The 17,397-nt window shown below is 63.7% G+C and overlaps 2 protein-coding genes across 4 annotated transcripts in view; one reads left to right on the plus strand and one right to left on the minus strand.

The window, feature by feature from the left end:
• LIMS2 (LIM zinc finger domain containing 2) overlaps positions 1-17,397 on the plus strand; it is a 31,753-nt gene that overhangs the window by 13,462 nt on the left and 894 nt on the right. For 2 of the 3 annotated variants that reach the window (XM_082631393.1, XM_082631392.1), the window contains exons 2-9: positions 974-1,133; positions 3,432-3,498; positions 3,661-3,781; positions 14,003-14,152; positions 14,819-14,969; positions 15,847-15,939; positions 16,526-16,574; positions 16,740-16,815. In XM_082631393.1, coding sequence (XP_082487519.1) covers positions 974-1,133; positions 3,432-3,498; positions 3,661-3,781; positions 14,003-14,152; positions 14,819-14,969; positions 15,847-15,939; positions 16,526-16,574; positions 16,740-16,815 — 867 coding nt within the window. The remainder of the gene's footprint in view (positions 1-973; positions 1,134-3,431; positions 3,499-3,660; positions 3,782-14,002; positions 14,153-14,818; positions 14,970-15,846; positions 15,940-16,525; positions 16,575-16,739; positions 16,816-17,397) is intronic. The other variant, XM_082631394.1, reaches the window with a different exon arrangement.
• On the minus strand, positions 6,546-10,804 carry GPR17 (G protein-coupled receptor 17; the record flags this gene model as incomplete). The annotated part of the gene is made up of 1 exon (XM_082630966.1): positions 6,546-10,804. Exon 1 carries the CDS (start codon positions 7,563-7,565, stop codon positions 6,546-6,548), a length of 1,020 nt encoding a protein of 339 aa, XP_082487092.1. The 5' UTR covers positions 7,566-10,804.

Genomic DNA, 17,397 nt, shown 5'->3' on the forward strand with positions numbered 1-17,397 from the left:
TATGTTTTGGGGGAGCAGGTGATTTGAAACTAAGTCGTGGTGCAGGGGAAAGAGCCATTGAAGTCGGACCAAACTGTGTTCAAATCTGGACGCTGTCCTCTGCTCTGTGAGTTTGGGCAAGTTACTTAACCTCTCTGAGCCTTAGGAAAGCAGGGTGGCCTCGGGGATTAAATAAGTGTGTAAAAACCGAGCCGCTCCCCTGTGTCTGCCGAGTGTCCCTGACACCTCGAGAGATGGCCCAGCACCGTGACTGAGCAGCCTGGGGGTCCGGTCAGTGACACTGACAAGCACAGCGCCGTCCTCTGCGGGCTTACAGTGGGTCAGGCACCCTGCTGAAAGCCTGTGTGTCCGTCATCTAACAGCCTGTAACCCGTGGCCACGGCCGTGACTAGGTTCCTTCCACGGCTGGGCGTCTGAGCCTGGAGAGCGAGGGCCAGCCCCAGCTGCCCTGTGAGTGAGAGCGCCAGACTTGAGCCGTGACTGCTCTGACCGGCGTGAGCCCGGCGACGGCCGGGCCTGTGCCTGACCCCCTGTGTAGGGCACCGGGGGCTGCAGGGTGTGGGGGAAGGTCGGGGCCCCAGAGTTGGGCAGGGGACCGGTTCTGATGTCGGCTTTGCCTCCGCCCACTGTGGCCCTGGTGGTGGGCGGGTCACTCTCTCCAGGCCTCCGCTTGTCCATCTGGGAGATGGAGGTGCTGTGCTGGCCTCGCAGGGTTGTCATCTGGGAAGGCCACCGTGGCCTGGCATGCGCTGGCACCTAATGTGGCCGAGCCACAAGGTAGCTGCAGGGATGGGTGACAGCCACGCGGGGTGACCCAAGCCGGTGCCGGGCAGCATGGCCCCAACTGTGTGACTCAGTCCCTGCGGTGCCGAGGCCGACCCGGGGTGAGGACAGCGCTGTCTTCACCCCAGAAAGCGTGTCCATCGAGTGTGACCCTCAGGCCCTGACCTGCCCGTTCCTTCTTCCCGCACAGTAACATGTCCAATGCCTTGGCCAACGCCGTGTGCCAGCGCTGCCAGGCCCGCTTCGCCCCCGCCGAGCGGATTGTCAACAGCAGCGGAGAGCTGTACCACGAGCACTGCTTCGTGTGCGCCCAGTGCTTCCGGCCCTTCCCCGACGGGCTCTTCTACGAGGTGAGGATGCTCCCCGGACCCTCGCCGCTGCCTTCTCGGAGCCTGAGCCCCGGACCCAGCTCAGGGTCTGCCCTCTGGCAGCCTGTGGGCCATGCCTGGCCGTGGTCCCCTTGTGAAGGATGAGGCAGACACGCCAGCCCTTGAGCCGAGCGGTGCTCCTTGGGGACCTTGCTGGCCACAGCTCGGGGCCCCATCCCTTACCTGTGAGATGTGAACAGTGTTCTCCCGGGGGCCATGGGTGCTGAAGGAGAGTCAACGTTCATCCTGGCACCTCTGGGCAGATGCTGGAGAGCCCTGGGGTGCAAACGCCCTGCCTTGGTGGCACTTACCCTCCCTGGGGTCAGGCAGTAAACATAACCCACGTGTATCAGATGGCGCTAAGTGCTCTGGTTGTAAGGCATCTCGGGGCAGGGGGTTGGTGATCAGGGAAGGGAATGTCTGAGCAGACCTGAAGGAGGAGGGAGCAGCGTGTACCTGCAGGAAGAGCTCTCGGCAGAGGGCACAGCAAGGGCAAAAAGGCCCTGAGACTGGAGCATGCAGGTATTGAGGAGCAGTGGGGGGCCGGTGTGATGGAAGCAGGGCAAAGGAGAGGGAACAGAAGAAGACGAGAGTCTGGAGGCAGATTTGCTTGGCCCCGTGGGCCTTCGTGGGGCCTTAGGCTTTCCTTCTGGGAGGGGCAGGAGCCACTGCAGGGTCTGGAGGGGAGAGGTCACGTTGTCTGACCTTAGAGAAGGACCTCTGGTTGCTATGCTGAGGAGAGACTGTGCAGCGGGGACAGAAGCTAGGAGAACAGGTGGGCCCAGAAGCCAATTATTTCGGTAAATCCAGATGGAAGTGAAGGGGCCTACACTGGGCTGCACTGGGTCACAAGAGCAGATTGTGAAATTTTCAGCAGTCTTGCAAGCCGGTTGTTAAACACAGCCATTATTAAAAGTTAAATGCTATAAACATACAATGAGATAAAACTGTATGAAAAACAAAGGTAACATTCGTTTTGCTGTACAGTAGAAACACAACATGGTAAAGCAACTATACTCCAATAAAAATTAATTTAAAAAAACAACAAAGGTAACAGATACTCAAAACTCACCACTTCCTAATTACTTTATTACATTTCACGATCAGCTATGCCTTTGAGGTTATGATTTGTTATTATGCCTCTGTGCTGGAAACACTGTACCATGGTGGCTACTGACGTCTCTTCTCAGCTCCATGCGGAGGTCTGTTGGTAGCTTGAAATTGACCACGGGTGGGAATATTTATACCATAGAAATCGGCAAACGCTACAAGGCAGCCTCAGAGCCAGTTGTGAAATGTTTACCGGCACACAGGGCAGTGCTTAGAGGCTGGATAGATTTCCAAGCTGATGGGATGGGCTGGTAGATGGCTGTGGGGTGTGTGATCTGCCTGGCAGAGTAGGAGTTGCTGTTGCCTGTGGTGCCTCCTGGGAAATGCTGGCCGATGATGGAGGCGGGGGTGGGGGGGAGGGGAGATGTGGGCAGGGCGCTGTGGATGTGCCTATGACAGGTTAAATTTCTGCCACCTCTGAAGGTCACTGGCTAGGGCTCTAGCCAGGTGCAGCTTAATAAGACACTTATTTTAGAGAACAGGGGAAAACCAAATACAATTATCAAGGGAGAAGAAAGCAGAGGCTTTCTTGGGGCCACACTTGGGGCCAGCGCGAGGGCCCTCCTTGCCCAGACAGATGGGGACAGCGGCTGCAGGACTCCCTTGCCCCCCTTCCTGTGTCCCTCCTTCTGTGTCCCTTCCCTGGGTCTTTTGTGGCCCCTGGGGGAATGGACTTCTCACACAGGAAACAGGGCCAAGGGACACACAGAATTCAAACTCGCTCCCCGCCCTCCCTAGCCTGACGTTCCGCCCCCAGCCCTCAGCTTGTTCCTGGGACCAGCAGGGCCAAGGTCTTCTGCAAGCAGCAGTGGCCCTTTGAGGGGCCGGCCTTGCTGAGTTGCCAGCTTCTTCGAGGCCCCTCGCTTTGCACTCTCCCCATGTCGAACAGGCCAGTCCCGTCCCACCTCCAGGCCTTGCACGGGCAGCTCACTGTCTGGAATTCCTTCCTCTCAGAACCCCCAAGCCCTGCTGCCTTTCCACTCCTCATCACCTCCTCCAGGAAACCTCCCCGCGCCCCCCCCCACCAGCTTCCTGTGGTGGTAGCAGGTGCACAAAGTGGGGTGTTTGTCCAGCCTCCCCGAGGGCAGGTCCTCACCCAGCAGGCCGGCCGGTGCAGCTCGGGGGATGACAGTGCCTTCCTTGTCCCCTGTCCGCTGGCCCCGTTTGCAGCTCGAAGGGCGGAAGTACTGCGAGCACGACTTCCAGATGCTGTTCGCTCCGTGCTGCGGGACCTGCGGTAAGGGCCGCCCAGGCTTGGCGCTGCCTGGGAGGCGGGTGGGCAGGGGGCTCTGCCCCTCAGAGCAGCGGCCTCGGGCTCCCGCGGGCGCCACCCTCCCGGCTCTGGGAGGGGGCCGCGGAGGGGAAGGGCACGGGGCGAGCAGGAACCTCTCTCCTCCAGGCGAGTTTGTCACCGGCCGCGTCATCAAGGCCATGAACAACAACTGGCACCCCGGGTGCTTCCGCTGCGAGCTGTGCGACGTGGAGCTGGCCGACCTGGGCTTCGTGAAGAACGCGGGCAGGTGAGATGGGCCCCTCACCGCAGGCCCAGGCCCGGCCCGGGCGCTGCAGGCTGCGGGTGGGGCTGCCGTGCGGCCCTGTCCCTGCGAGGCAGACGGGAGAGCCCTGTCCAGTGTACGGGTGAGGACGGAGCCCGGAGAGAGTGAGGGACAGTGAGTCGGGGGCCACCCCAGGCTCGGGGCTGTTCCTGGGAGCAGGCTGACAGAATACAGCAAGGAGGAAGGCGGCCCAGGCGGGCGCTGTTGATGTGGCGGAAGGAGGAGGAACTCTGAGTCAAGCTCCTGCCTGCCTGGCCACCCAGCTGTCCACCTCCGTCCTCACGCCCCACGAGCGCTGCTGGAGGGACAGCACTCAGCTGGGGCCCAGGTTTCCTCAGCAGGCTAAGCTGTCACCTTCCACGAAGACTTGCTCTTTTCTCCCCACCTCCTACCCCCCCCACTGTCCCAGCACCCTCACGCCCACAGCCAGGACCTCCCCTCCCCCTCCCCGAGGGATGGGCACCCCTGCCGCCCGGCATCTGTGCGGCCCCACTGCCTTGTCAGAGGGGGGGCCGTGTCCCTGCACCCCAAAGCCCTGCTCACTCCACACACCCTCTCCAGCGGGGGCTCATGGCTCTGCTCCGCTCTCTCCCTTTCTAAGGGCTCAGGCTCGGTGGCCCCCAGGGTTCAAAGCACCCTCTGAGCCTTCTTTCCACAGCGATTCCCTGCAGCCCTCCCCAGCCCACCAGCTGGGTCCTCCGGTCTGCTCCCCGCCGCCGAGGCTGGTCAGTGTCCCCGCGGCCTTCACGGCAGCCCCCGCTCCTCTCTGGGCACCCAGGCCCCTGTGTTCTGGGAGTTTCCTCCTACTTCACAGCTGCGCTGTCCCTCTCCTCTCCTGGCTCACTTTCCTCCACCCATCTCTCCATGTTGGGCTCCTCTGGGGATCTGCACTGGGCCCAAAGTCCCGGTGCCTCACATGGTGAGTGTGTGCTGGGCAATCCAGATGTCCGCCTCCACCCCAGACCTCTCCCAGAGTACCCCACTGCCCACATGCCAGCTCCACTTGGTGTCCAGGAGGCACCCCAAATGCCACAGAGCCCAACCAACCAACCAACTCCGAGTTTCCCCTCTGCCGACAGCCAGGCCTCAGGGAAGAGCAGGCCTGCTTCATTAGCAGCGCCCTAGCTGTCCGTCTCCCATGCCCTCCCGTCTGGGCACCTGTCACATTCTCTGGTGCCTGTCGAGCGCCCCTTCCCGACACTGCTGTGGTGATCTCGCCCGTCTGCCTGCCCCACCAGAGGCGTGTGTTGTCCGTCTTGGTGTCTGCGGAGCACTCGGTAGCAGCCTGGGTACTGGGTGTGGATCTGAGAGACCATCGGGGGGCAGACAGTGCAGCGGGGCGGGGGGGGGCCCATGCTGGTCCGTGGGGTCACCTGGCGGGTGTGGGCCTGAGCCGCAGCTCATGCTGGGACCCCTGCTCCGGTGCTCTGCTGGAAAAATCCAGAAGAGGCTGGACGTGCTCAGCAAAGTAAAGTATCGCTGTGATGAAAGGAGTGCGGGGGCCCTACGCGCACCCTCCAGCCCAGGTCGGCGCTCTGAAGCCCATGGGGCAGAACTTCAGAGTCTGCGCGGGGCAGGCCCACCGTAGGGCCACCAGAACCATAGTCCACACTGCTGCCTTTGCCTCCGCTTTGCCATTCTTGGGTCAGAGGGAAGAAAAGTTCTGGGGAGGGAGTTGTGTTAACCAAACAGAATAACCTTCAGTTACTAAAGTACAGTTATGTTTATGATCAGTATAATCAAGTACAAGAAAGGACCGGTGAGGGCGATCAGGCCACCCTATAAGCAAAACAGCTCAAAGCTTGGCCCGCCGGGACTGGTGGAAGCCTCCTGGGAAGGAGGGTCTGGGTTAGTGGGAGACGGGTTCACAGGCCGGGCCTTGCCCTCCCCACCACCCGGCGGTGACAAAGCTCAGCTCCCTGTGACCGTCCACCCATAGCGTGTGTTCCACGGGGACTCGGGAGGGACTGGGCAAGTGCCGAGAAGCCCTGGGGATTGTCGGGCCCGTGCAGGTCTGTGTGTGGGTTTCTGGCAGGAGGGATGGAGAGCTGATGTGCCTCACAGGCCCCGCCCATGTTGCTGGCTGTCACCTGGTGACCACCCTGAAATGTGCTTACAGTGTTGGGTTCTAATTTATAGCTTGTGTCCCCTAAACGCAGAGTTCTTTGGCAAAGGTGCCACAAAGGGACCTCAAAGCACCTTGCACTTGAGAGAAAACCTTTAGCCTCCCCCCCCCCGCCCCCGCCCAGCTTCCAGTGCCCCCTCTTCCGGTGGCCGGTGGCCGGTTGCAGCTGTCTCCCGCGTCCTCTCTGCAAAGCTTCACCACCGCGCGTTTCTGTCTCCGTCGGGGGAAGGAGGCCCGGAACCTCGCAGGCTGCCCTTGGGAAAGAAAGACGCTCATTGTTCAGGAATGTTTCTGGCCTCCGTGCCCCCTCAGCAGGGGGTGAAGTTGCTGAGTGCCTCGTAGCTGTGAGTGAGCAGGGCCAGTCTCCGCGGGGGGGTGGCCGTCTGGTCCCTTCTGTTCTCCCTGTTCAGGGATTTGCGTGGCAGAGAAGACAGAACTCAGCGCCGGGTGATGAGTTCGGGCCTCGGAGCAGGTGGGGGGGGCCCGCTGAGGCTGCGGTTTGTTTTCTCGGGGCCGCTGGGGCGGAGGCGGGCTCCTCCTTGGTGGTGAGTCTGAGGGGTGGTCCTCGTGGACGAGGCGGTGCTCAGAGCGGTGGCCCCCGGCTCACAGCTCCGACCTGGCGCTCAGCGAGCTCTCGTTGGTCTTCCCGTCGGCGCTGGGGGGCGGCCCCGGCAGCCTCTTGCCGCACAGCAGGCTGCACAGGGCGTCTCGGAACTTCTCGGCCACGAAGAAGTACATGATGGGGTCGAGAGCGCCGTTGAGGCTGCTGAGGCAGGACGTGATGCGGTTGCCGAGCGCCAGCGCGCGCTGGGCGGCGCACGAGGCGCGGTGGCCGCGGTAGCGCAGCACGTAGACGGAGCGGTGGACGTGGTAGGGCACGAAGCAGACGAGGAAGATGGCCAGCACCGCGGCGATCATGCGCACCGCCTTGTTCTTGAGGCGCCGCTCCACGCGTGGGCCCTGCCGCAGGCTGCGGATGATGAGCAGGTAGCAGGTGACCGTGGTGACGAACGGGAAGGTGAAGGCCACGGCCAGAGACGCAAAGGCGTGCTGGGAGGCCTTCTCCCTGTACAGCTGCAGGCAGACCACCGTGCGGTTGGTCCGCACCGTTTGTGGGCTCACCAGCAGCGGGGCCATGGCCACGGCCACCATCACCCAGAGGAAGGCGCAGGCCAGGTGGGCGTGGAGGGGCCTGCGGAGCTTGAGGGACTTGACGGGGTGCACGATGGCCAGGAAGCGGTCAGCGCTGATGCAGGTGAGAAAGTAGATGCTGGCGTACATGTTGAGGTAGAAGAGGAAGCCGGTGAGCCGGCACGGGATCTCCCCAAACGGCCAGTGGCTCCCCGAGAAGTGGTAGACAAGGCGGGTGGGCAGGACCAGCACGCAGGACAGGTCGGCCACGGCCAGGTGCATCAGGAACACGTTGGCAGGGGTGCCGGACTTGTGGTCCCGGACGAAGAGCCACAGGGCCAGGGAGTTGCCAACAAAAGCCAGGATGAAATCCAGGAGGTAGAAGGAGGCAAAGAGGACGTTCTCCAGCGGCGTTTCTTGGCCACATTGCTCCGTGGGGGCCAGGGAGGAGTTGGCCATCAGGCCTGGGGAAGCCACCTCGAGGCCATTCATGCTTTAGCTGGAGGTAGAGCCCGGGGCTGAGCCTGGAGGGAACAAGCAGACAGGCCCTGGAGAGCCTGCGACCGGCGGGGCATCACCCTCTGCAGACGTGAGCCCTCGGAAGCCTGCGGTACCTGCCGGCCCCGACCCTGTTCCACGCTCGGCATTGCCTCGGGGGCCACTGAGGACACCTCTTGGGTCCATCTGGGGGTGGGCAGGCATCACAGGCTTTCTGAACTTCAGCAGGAAGCAAAACCAAAACCAGGGACTGGGTGCTAAGCTGCTGCTGGGGCCGGCTCCCCACTGTGCAGCCACGTCCCTACAGGGCATGTGAAGGCCCTGGCTGGACCCTGGTGACCCGGAAGGCCACCTCTCAGGCCTGGGGGATGGAGTCAGCACCACAGGGAGAGCGTGGTGACCCGTCTGTCTGAGGCTCTGGGGGGTGCGAGGGCGGGGGGAGGAGCCCCACGTTTTCTGTCCCTTTCCCCTGTGTGCTGTCTGAGGGGCGGGGTGCATGGGGCCCCTGAGCCCCACTTCTCATGGGTGGGTGAGCAGGTCACCTATTCCTGAGGGCCCGGTGTGTGGAGCTCGACCAGCTTCTCTTCAGCCTCGGGAGAACCCTGCGCGCCCCTCCCTGACCCACCTGCCCACCGGCTTCCCCAGTTCTCCCAGCACTCGGCACCCGGCACCCGCCACAGGAGGGCCTGGCTGGGAATGCAGTGTCAGAGTGTCGGGGGGCGCAGAGGCCTGCTCTGTCCGCCGGCACCTGGGGGCCATCCGGGCCTGGATCCCAAGGTCTCTTGAACTTTCTGGACTTAGCCCACCAGCCCCACAGTAGGCATCTTCATGAGTGGAGACCTGTGTTTTAGAAAGCCCTTGGGCCCCAGGCCTGCAGCGGGTATTTTACCACCCAGGGTAGTTTAACTACCAAGAGGCAGATTCTTTCCCAGGAGAGGAAGAGCCATTTCTCCCAGAGGTGGAGAGACCTGCCAGGGTTTTCTGGCCAAGATCTGCAGCCCCAGAGAGGCCCGGGGCCCAGGGAGGTGGCCTGTCTCTGCCTGGCCTCGCCCGCCTGGTTTACCTACACCTGAGGGGCCGCGCAGCTCGGAGCCCTGCTGGCCTTGCTAACAAGCCATTTCTGTCTGCCGACCCCAGGTCTGAGTGGGTGACCTTTGCTGCCGCCCCAGCAGACAGAGTAACAGGTTCCTATTTTGATTTTGGTCAACTCGGGAGATCCAGAAAGGAGAGGGAAGGTCCCTAACACCCCGCCTCCCTCGCCAGGCCTGGGACCTGGGGGTGTGGGCAGGAGAAGGCAGGACAGCCGGGCCAGAGCGCCCTCTGTGCACACCCCACACAGTCCACAGCCCCGAGTGGGGGTCAGTTTCAGCCTCGCGTGCCCCTGCCTGCAGCGCAGCTTCTGGGGCTCCCCTGAAGCCCCGCCCCCAACACCTCCACTCCCTGCCTGTGCGGTTGGGCTGCAGGGGAGCAGGAGACGCGGGAAGCAGCAGGAAGCGGGGCAGCTTGTGCGGCGTCGTGGCCCGGCCGAGCAACGGGACCCGGAGCAAGTTGCCTGCAAACTTCTCCTGGCTCTTAGCCCTCCCCTTTCATGCCCATGATAATAGCCCTGGCGGGGCTGACAGGTGCCCCGTGGGCATGGGCACGTCAGCCCTGAGGAGGAGGCTGGGCGCCATCCCCAGGCGTGGGTTCCCATAGTAGAGGGAGGGAGGGTGGTCCAGACTGCGGGGACGAGGGGCTGTCGGGCCGGCAGCAGCCTCATGCCTCGTTAACCACCACAGATGGCTGCGGGTGAGTGGCAGAGAGCATCTGGCCAGTCGTCCTCAAGCCGAGGGCGGGCGCTTGCCCGATCATGTCACATTTTAATTATTGAAGGGGTCCAGGACAGTTCCCCTGCCCTGATGATGTCTCCTGGCTCCAGAGTGGTTCAGGCTGCCTGAAATTCTACTACAGGGATTATTGCCTGTTGCTCCAGGTGTGTGTGACTTGAGGGGGGTGGTCTGGAGGCCAAGTGAGGGAGGGGGCCTGTTGGAAACCTGGGGCTGGGTGCCCTCCGCTCTGGGCTGACCTCGGGCCCGGGCTGTGCCCCGCGGCGGTGCAGTCGGCACCCGGCCGCTCCGTGAGGGCCACTCCCAGGTACTGACCACCTCCTCTGGGCGGCACGAGGCGGCGGGCCTGCCTGGACACCGCACACCAGTCCTGAGGGGCAGGCGTCAGTTGCCTCATTTTACAGATGAGGAAATGGAGGCTCAGCATCAGCTAACTTGCCCAGGGTCACTTGGCCAGGCGACGGCCTTGGAGTAGGAAGTCAGGTCAGGAAGACCCGGCGGGGACAGCCAACACCCCCACCTACGGCTCCTGGCTGCTAGAGCTAGGGCTGGCGTTTCCTCCCCGGCTCAGCGGCTCCCCCGGGGGCCTGGCCCCAGGACCAGCGACACAGTTGGCACCACCCCTTGTTCGAAAGGCGGCACGATGGTGACGGCAGAGCAGCGAACCGAGCGTGGGCCCCGCGAGCCTGCACAGGTGGCACCTGGTGGCCGGGCTAGCGCCTGGCTTCCTGCTCCCGCCCCGTGCCCTCTGCCTCCCAGGCCGAAGGCTGCGTGCGCTGTGCTCTCTCCGGGGGCGCAGACTTGGTTTCAGAATGCTTTCAGGCTCGCTTCTGCTGTGCCGGGGTTCCTCTCCCCTCCCCCACGTTAGGAGTTTCGGTGCTGGTCCAGCCGTGCGGTCCGCAGTGGCCCCTGGTCCTCTCTGCGGGTCCCCAGAAACGCCCGCCCTCGCTGCCCCTCGGCGTGTCGCTCAGCTCGGGCAAGGCGACTGGGGTGCGTGCAGTTTGGCCCGGGCCTGGGCGGGCTTGGGGCCCCGGCCTTGGTCAGGTGCAGGGCTTGGTCTCCGCGGAGGGGACGTGGGCGGGCCTGGTGGCGGGGGGTGGCCGTCTGCCGGGCATCGGCCGCCAGCACCTCTCTCTCCCGACTCCTCCCCTGGCCCCTCCTGGAGCTGCCTGGCTCGAGGTGAGGGGCACGGGGGCTGTCCCTGCAGCCGTGGGACCACAGGCCGGGTGCTCACTCTTCCTTTAAGAGCCCGGACAGGGAGACAGGAACACTGCCTGTGCGCTGCTCTCATTCAGACCCGGGGCGGCCTGGATGACTAGGTCGTAGCCCGACCACGGAGAGGCGTCTCGGGGACGGGGCTGGGCTCACGTCCCTGCCCTGCTCTGCCTGTGCCTCTGCTGGGGCCTAAGCTCCCCGCCCGCCCCGCCAGGCCCTGCCCTTACCTCTGTCGGCGGGTCTGGGGCGGCAGGCGGGCTGCAGCCTGTGGGTGGGTGGTGGGCTCCGCGCAGCTGTGGTGGAGGCCGGCTGGCTATTTAAGGAGAGGAGGCTAGGCTGCAGCCCCTCGGGCCCTGAAAGGCCGCTTCATTCCTGAGGGGTCCCCTGTGTGGTGGGCCACTCCTCTGGCTGCCTCTGCTGCCGCTGGGCCGTGAATATTCCAGTGTGTCCCAGCCGTCCCCCCCCCACCACCCCCAGCTGGGCCACTGAGCGTCACAGAGGCCGAGTGTGCGACTGTCTTCGAAGCCGCAGAGTGGGCGCCGGCCGGGTGGGAGGCCTGGCTGGGACCGACAGACACAACAGGACGTTTCAGATCAGGGTAATTTCCTGGGAGGCGGGGAGGGGGCCAGGGAGGGGCTGGCCGCCATGGCAACGGGCCTGGGCGCCCAAGCCCGCACTGGCCATCGGCAGAGGGGGTCTTGTGAATGGGGAGGGTGGGAGGCCAAGGAGTCTTGTTTGGTCCAATGAGAGGGGACTCTTTAAGGACGCTTCCTTAGGGTCCTTGTGTCCTGCCCCGTATAATGGGGCCCCGTTTGGGCGAGCGGAATAAATCACGGCCTTTATCTCGAACGGGGCCCAGCTGCAGGCTGCCTCATAATGGGGCGCTGTCTGTGCCTGTGGGGACCCGGAGGCCTGGCCCTCGCCTGTGTGGGCTCCTCCTCTGGACGGGAAGCCTGGGAAGAGGGTCGCTGCGGCCCGCCGCCCACCTGCCCCACAGCTCTTCCTGGGAGTCTGCGGGGTGTTTGGATGTTGACAGTGACTGCTCCTGTGACGGCTCCAGCAGAGCTTGGTTCTCCCCGTCTTTCCCAAAGCGATGCATCCGGTACACAGGGAGCCGAATCACCATTCCTAATTTCAAAAGACTTCAAAAAACTTTTTAGTGACAATGTTGAAAGATGTACACAGCCATCCCTGGGAAGTACCTGCCACAAGTACTGTCAAATTCTTTTGCACAAACCCGTGCACTTGGGATTACTGCCCATTTTACAGACGGGGAAACAGGGGCTCAGAGAGGTGAGGTAACTGGCCAACAACAAACCAGTGGGGTGGCCGAGCCCGCATTTGGACTCAAGCGTGTGTCACTCTGAAACTCAGGCTGTATGCGTATGTGGTTTGTTCTCTTCTTCGGTTGCAGCTCAGTGGTAACATTCTTAGGTTCCATCTTCATTCTACCTGGGAAAAAATTCTGCAGGTTGCCTTTAGATCTGGCGCTGGGATCAGGTCTGTTGAAAAGGCGTTTCCCGTCTGGGGTTCCATCAAGAGGGCGGGACTGCTCAGTTCTGTCATGCCTGGGAGCCGGTGGGGTATGCGGCCCCCCTCCCCGCTGTGGCCCGGGGTGGCTGTCTGGGAGAACTGGCTCACGGTGACTTGAAATGTGGGAGTCTGGCTGGCTGCTGTCAGGTGACCGATGGCGGTGGTTTTAAGGGCACTGACCGTCGCAACAGAATTTTGAGGAGTTGCGCTCATTTCTATATCTTTGAAACAAAAACCGTTCCGTATGGGTTGCACATTGTCCTACTGCTAAAGACGAGTCACCAGGATTGGAGTGGGGTTGTAGGGAATAAATGCCCTGTCTGTGGCAGAGACGCAGCAGGCGGCAGGCATGGGCGTGGGCGTGGTGAGGCCCCGCCGTGGCAGGAGGCCTGGGATGGGGCTGGGGCATGGGGTGTCTGGGGGAGAGTGGGGCGGGGAGAGCCCACTGGGCTTCAGGGATCTGGGGACGGAAGGGAGATGGGGACTGTAGCCACGGGCCACGTCTGTGGCCCCTGGGCCGGTAGAGTGAGCTGGGGGTCCCAGGCCAGGAGACGACCTTCCAGTCTTGGTGGCCACGTCGTCGTGGGGAGATGACGCCTGCCGTCCTTCCCTTCTTGTCTTTTACAATCATTCACCCACTTACGCTTCAGAAGACCTGTCCTGAGCCGCTGCCCTGTGTGGGGCACAAAGGGTCCAGAAGAGCACAGCTGGGAGCTGGTCAGCAGCTTACCAGATGGCTGCTGGGCACTCCCTCGGGCCCCTTGCCCTTCACCCCGGGGAGCTAAGACACACTAAGGGCAAGCACAGGGCAGTCCAGACCCAAACGCGGTAGGAGGCACCGCGGTCAAGGGCATGGAGTTGGCTGCCCGGGCACCTAGGGTCTGCCCACCACACCTGCTCGGGGGTTCCTGAGTCTTGAGAGTTACTCTCTTAAGTGGACTCCCTGACCTGCCTCTAAAAGAGGCCCGCACCGGTATCAGGTGGCCGGGAGGCTGGTGAGAGTGGGTTGGGGACCTGGAAAGGGAGGGAAGGAGGGCCCGGATGCTGAGAGCACTGGCAGACTGGGTGGCAGGTGGGGGATGGGAGCAGTGCACTGGGGCCTTTGTGCATCTTCGCTCGGAGACCCTGAATCTAAATTCCTGCCGCCTTTGAGGCCCAAGGAAACAGAAACCATGTTGATTTCTCTCTCGGTAGAGACCGCAGCTGTGGCCCTATGGAGGGAGTAACATCAGAAATTACTCTGAGGTCTTTACAAAAAAGACTCTGTAATGACAGTTCCTGGGTCTGGGGGCCTCCATCTGACACAGCTGCACTTGTCTTTGGAGACAGAGGGAGCCTGTAGACGTCCGGGTTCCTCTTTGTCGGGCCGACCCCTGAGGAAGCAGGCGTGCAGGCCCAACGGGCCTGGCACTCCTTGGCCCCTGGGCTGGGCATGAAAGTCACTATACGGTCACTCGTGTGTGTTAAAAGACATTTGAAAAATAAAATGAATTTTTCAGCAAATGTCCATGAAATGTCTGCTCTCATCCACACACGATGTCCCAGGCTCAGAAAAAGCGTAAAGAAGAAAAACACCCCATTTTCTGTACTGTCCAAACACGGCGTGCTGCTGTGTTTCCTTCTGCTCTTTGTCCCGTGCAGAGGCTCCTTTTAGAGGGTGCACCCGTGGCCCTCCCGGCCGCAGGACTGCTAGCTTGCTTTTCTGGACCACCGAGCTGAGCCCCCCTAGGCTTCCCGGCAGGCGTTTGTTCAAGCTGTGGACGGGGGCCGGGGGCGTCTTCTCCAGGGAGGTGGCCCAGGCTGCCTGGGGAGGAAGAGGAGTGGCTCTGCCCCTGACCCCCACCTCACTTCTCACAGGCACCTGTGCCGACCCTGCCACAACCGTGAGAAGGCCAAGGGCCTGGGCAAGTACATCTGTCAGCGCTGCCACCTGGTCATTGACGAGCAGCCCCTCATGTTCAAGAATGATGCGTACCACCCAGACCACTTCAGCTGCACCCACTGCGGGTAGGTGCACAGCCGGGGCCCGGCTGACCGGGAACGGGGAGAGCCGGGCGGAGGTGGGCCAGCCGCCCGGGGCAGTGATGGGGCGGCAGGAGAGCACCGGGGGGGCAGAGAGGGGCATCCGGAGAGGGGGGTGCAGTGCAAGGTAGCATGGGTCCGGGAGGGCACTGCTGCAGGAAACGCCTCTCTCAGGGGAGGCTGGCGGGAGGACTCACGGGTGAGTGAGGGCTGGGCCCCCCGCCCCGGTGAAGCCGAGAGGAGGGAATCCCAGGTGCGGAGGGTGAGCCTGAGGTGGAGCGGATGAGGGAGGAAGGAGAGGCCACGGAGCCATGCCCTCATGCCGGCCCCAGACGCCCAGTCTGGTCTGGAGGGCGGGGGCCCGAGGAACAGATCTGTGCCGGACACAGGCCGCCTTCTGCAAGGGCCCGGTGGGAATCCTGTGCCCCGGGGCCCGTCTGGGGCACAGGAAGTCTCCAAAGAGAGCAGAGATGAAAGCAACGCCTGCCCCGGGCAGGCGCTCTGCTGGGACCGAGCTGGTGGGGGGTGGAGGTGGCGGGTGTGTCTCAGGAAGCTGCTTCCCTGGCGCTGGAGGGGCTGGGGTGACCCTCCCAGCACGACAGGCCACAGAAGGGCAGGGTGGTCACCCGGGGGCTTCACGCTGTCTTCCAGGAAGGAGCTGACTGCAGAGGCCCGCGAGCTGAAGGGCGAGCTCTACTGCCTGCCCTGCCATGACAAGATGGGTGTCCCCATCTGTGGGGCCTGCCGCCGGCCCATCGAGGGCCGTGTGGTCAACGCGTTGGGCAAGCAGTGGCACGTGGAGGTGAGCGAGGCCAGCCTGGACAGCAGGTGGGCGCCCTGGCTTCCGTCCCCAGCCAGCCTGGCCCTGAAACCCCTCCACACGCCCTCCAGCCCCCAGGCCATGTGGCTGGCTCCCAGCGGGGACCTTCCTCATGGGTGCTACCCCTCCTCACCCCTGGTCTGGGACAGGTCTGTCCACGGGACCCAGGAGATTTGAGCCCACAGGCCATGGCCGGGCAGGCACACCCCCTCCCTCCCTCCCCATCCTGGCCTTCTAGAGGATTCCAAAGTCATGAGAACACCTTGGGGACACTGGCCCAGGGTGCCCTGTGGGATTGCGGTTGACGGAAGTGGCTGCGTGTCCGGCCCACCTGCAGGCGAGGTGCTCAGGTGTGTCCGACTGGCTGTTCGGGAACACTCACCCCTGTGCCGGGGGCTCTGATGGCCTTAGGGACACCACCTGGCCAGGAGGCGTGCAAGCCCGTGACCGGGCCAGCTCTGTGTCCCACAGTCTCTGCCCTGGGTGGCCTCTTGGCGAGGGTCCTGGCTCGGCCCCAGCCCCCCGGGGGAGGGTGAATCCTCACACGCCACAGCCTCCACGGGCAGAAGGTGTGCCTGGTGACTCTAGGCCTGTAGAGGTGTGCACCAGAGGCAGACGGTGCAGCCCGCCATGGCCCGGGCACCTTGCCGGCCCCGACACGGGGCCCGAGGGTGCCCCATGGGCCCGGGGAGGATGCAGCGCCACCGGGCATCAGGGATGGAGTGGGGTCTGCTGACCAGGAGCAGTCCGTGGAGGAGTCAGCCCAGCGAGGCCCCCCACCCACCAGCCTCCGCTTCCTGGCTGTGCGCTGGGAGGTCACTCCAGGCCTGACGCTGCCCTCCCTGCACCCCCCCCCCAGCACTTTGTCTGCGCCAAGTGTGAGAAGCCGTTCCTGGGGCACCGGCACTATGAGAAGAAGGGCCTGGCCTACTGTGAGACCCACTACAACCAGGTAGGGCCCGGGACCGGGGAGGCGGGAGCTGCGGGGAGCCGGCAGGGCGCGGGCTGGGAAGGCGGCTGTGTGAGTGGCAGGAGAGGACATGGGGCGGCCCCTGGGGACCCTGCCGTGGGTGCTGAGGCCAGGCCTGTGAGCTCAGGGTCTCAGGACCGGGGCAGCCCTCTGGGCCACAGTGTCCCCATTTGAGAAACGTGCCTTGTGGCCCAGGCATGCCCCGGGCACTGAATGAGATGGCAGTGTTAAGTCCTGGGCTCTTGGGGTGACATGTACCACCATATCCTCCCCCCCGCCAGGCCTGGCAAAGCTGCCCAGCTGTTCTGGCACAGAGGACAGGATTACTGCCTTGCCCACACTTGTCAGGACACGGGCGGGAGCAAAGGGGCCTTAGGGGGAGCCATGCCTCCACCTGCTTTCCCAGGAGGTAGTTCTGATGGACCCTCAGGCCTGAGGCTGTGCCCTGGCAGGAGGCCCAGGTGGCTGATGAGAGCTGCTCTTTGGGGGGTGGGTGGGGGCCACACCCCTGGCTCTGGGCTGGGGGCACGAATGCCTGCAGCGAGTTTAACACCTGCTCTGTCCACAGCTCTTTGGGGACGTCTGCTACACCTGCAGCCACGTGATCGAGGGTGATGGTAAGGCCCCCCTGTCCCTGTGCCCCCTTCCCGCCCCAGGCCCCGTTCCCCCGCGCTCTCTGGGCTGTGGGTCCTGCAGCTGCGCGCCCAGCTGGCCCTCCGTGTGCACAGCTGGGCCTGTGGCTGGCCTGGGGGTGCCGCTAAGCCCCCATCTGCCCCTCACAGTGGTGTCGGCCCTCAACAAGGCCTGGTGTGTGCACTGCTTCTCCTGTTCCACCTGCAACAGCCGGCTCACCCTGAAGTAAGTCGTGCTGGCTCCCGGGGGTCAGGGGCCGAGGGGGGCGGAGACCTGCAGGGCGTCCCCCTCCCTCCCCCTGGAGCCCGTCGGGGGCTCACGTTGGAGTCGGCTTGCCATGGGCTCTTCCCTTCAGCGGACTTTCCCTGAACGCCCACTGTTATCAGGCCCTGGGGATGCAGTGGGAGCAGGGGCAGCCCCAGCCCCGAGAAGGCAGGTCCAGGGACCCCCCAGGGCATGTTGGGAGGAAGAGTCTCACGAGCCTCCTCCGCACTCGGAAGGGCGCTGGCCTCTGGGGAGGGAAAGACACTCCGGCTCAGGGAGCACCAAGCACGCTCAGAGCCGAGGGAGCCAGACCTCACCTAGGAGGCTGAGAGGGGGGAGGACAGCTGGAGCGGTGAGGTGAGGTGCGGCCCGGCTTCTGAGGACAAGAGGGAAGGTTCTGGAGTTTCAGCATTCAAGAGAAGTCTCTAGGCAGAAAGGGAGGCCTGGAGGCCCATCTCCTCGTCTCCCATGGCGTCCGGCCAGAAGGCACCCCCTGGACCTGGCCGGCTGGCGGGGGGGACAGGCTGGGGTAGGGGAGGTGGT

This window comes from Mesoplodon mirus (assembly GCF_964341445.2).
Source record: "Mesoplodon mirus genome assembly, chromosome: 8".
In the NCBI taxonomy this organism is placed as follows: domain Eukaryota; kingdom Metazoa; phylum Chordata; class Mammalia; order Artiodactyla; family Ziphiidae; genus Mesoplodon; species Mesoplodon mirus.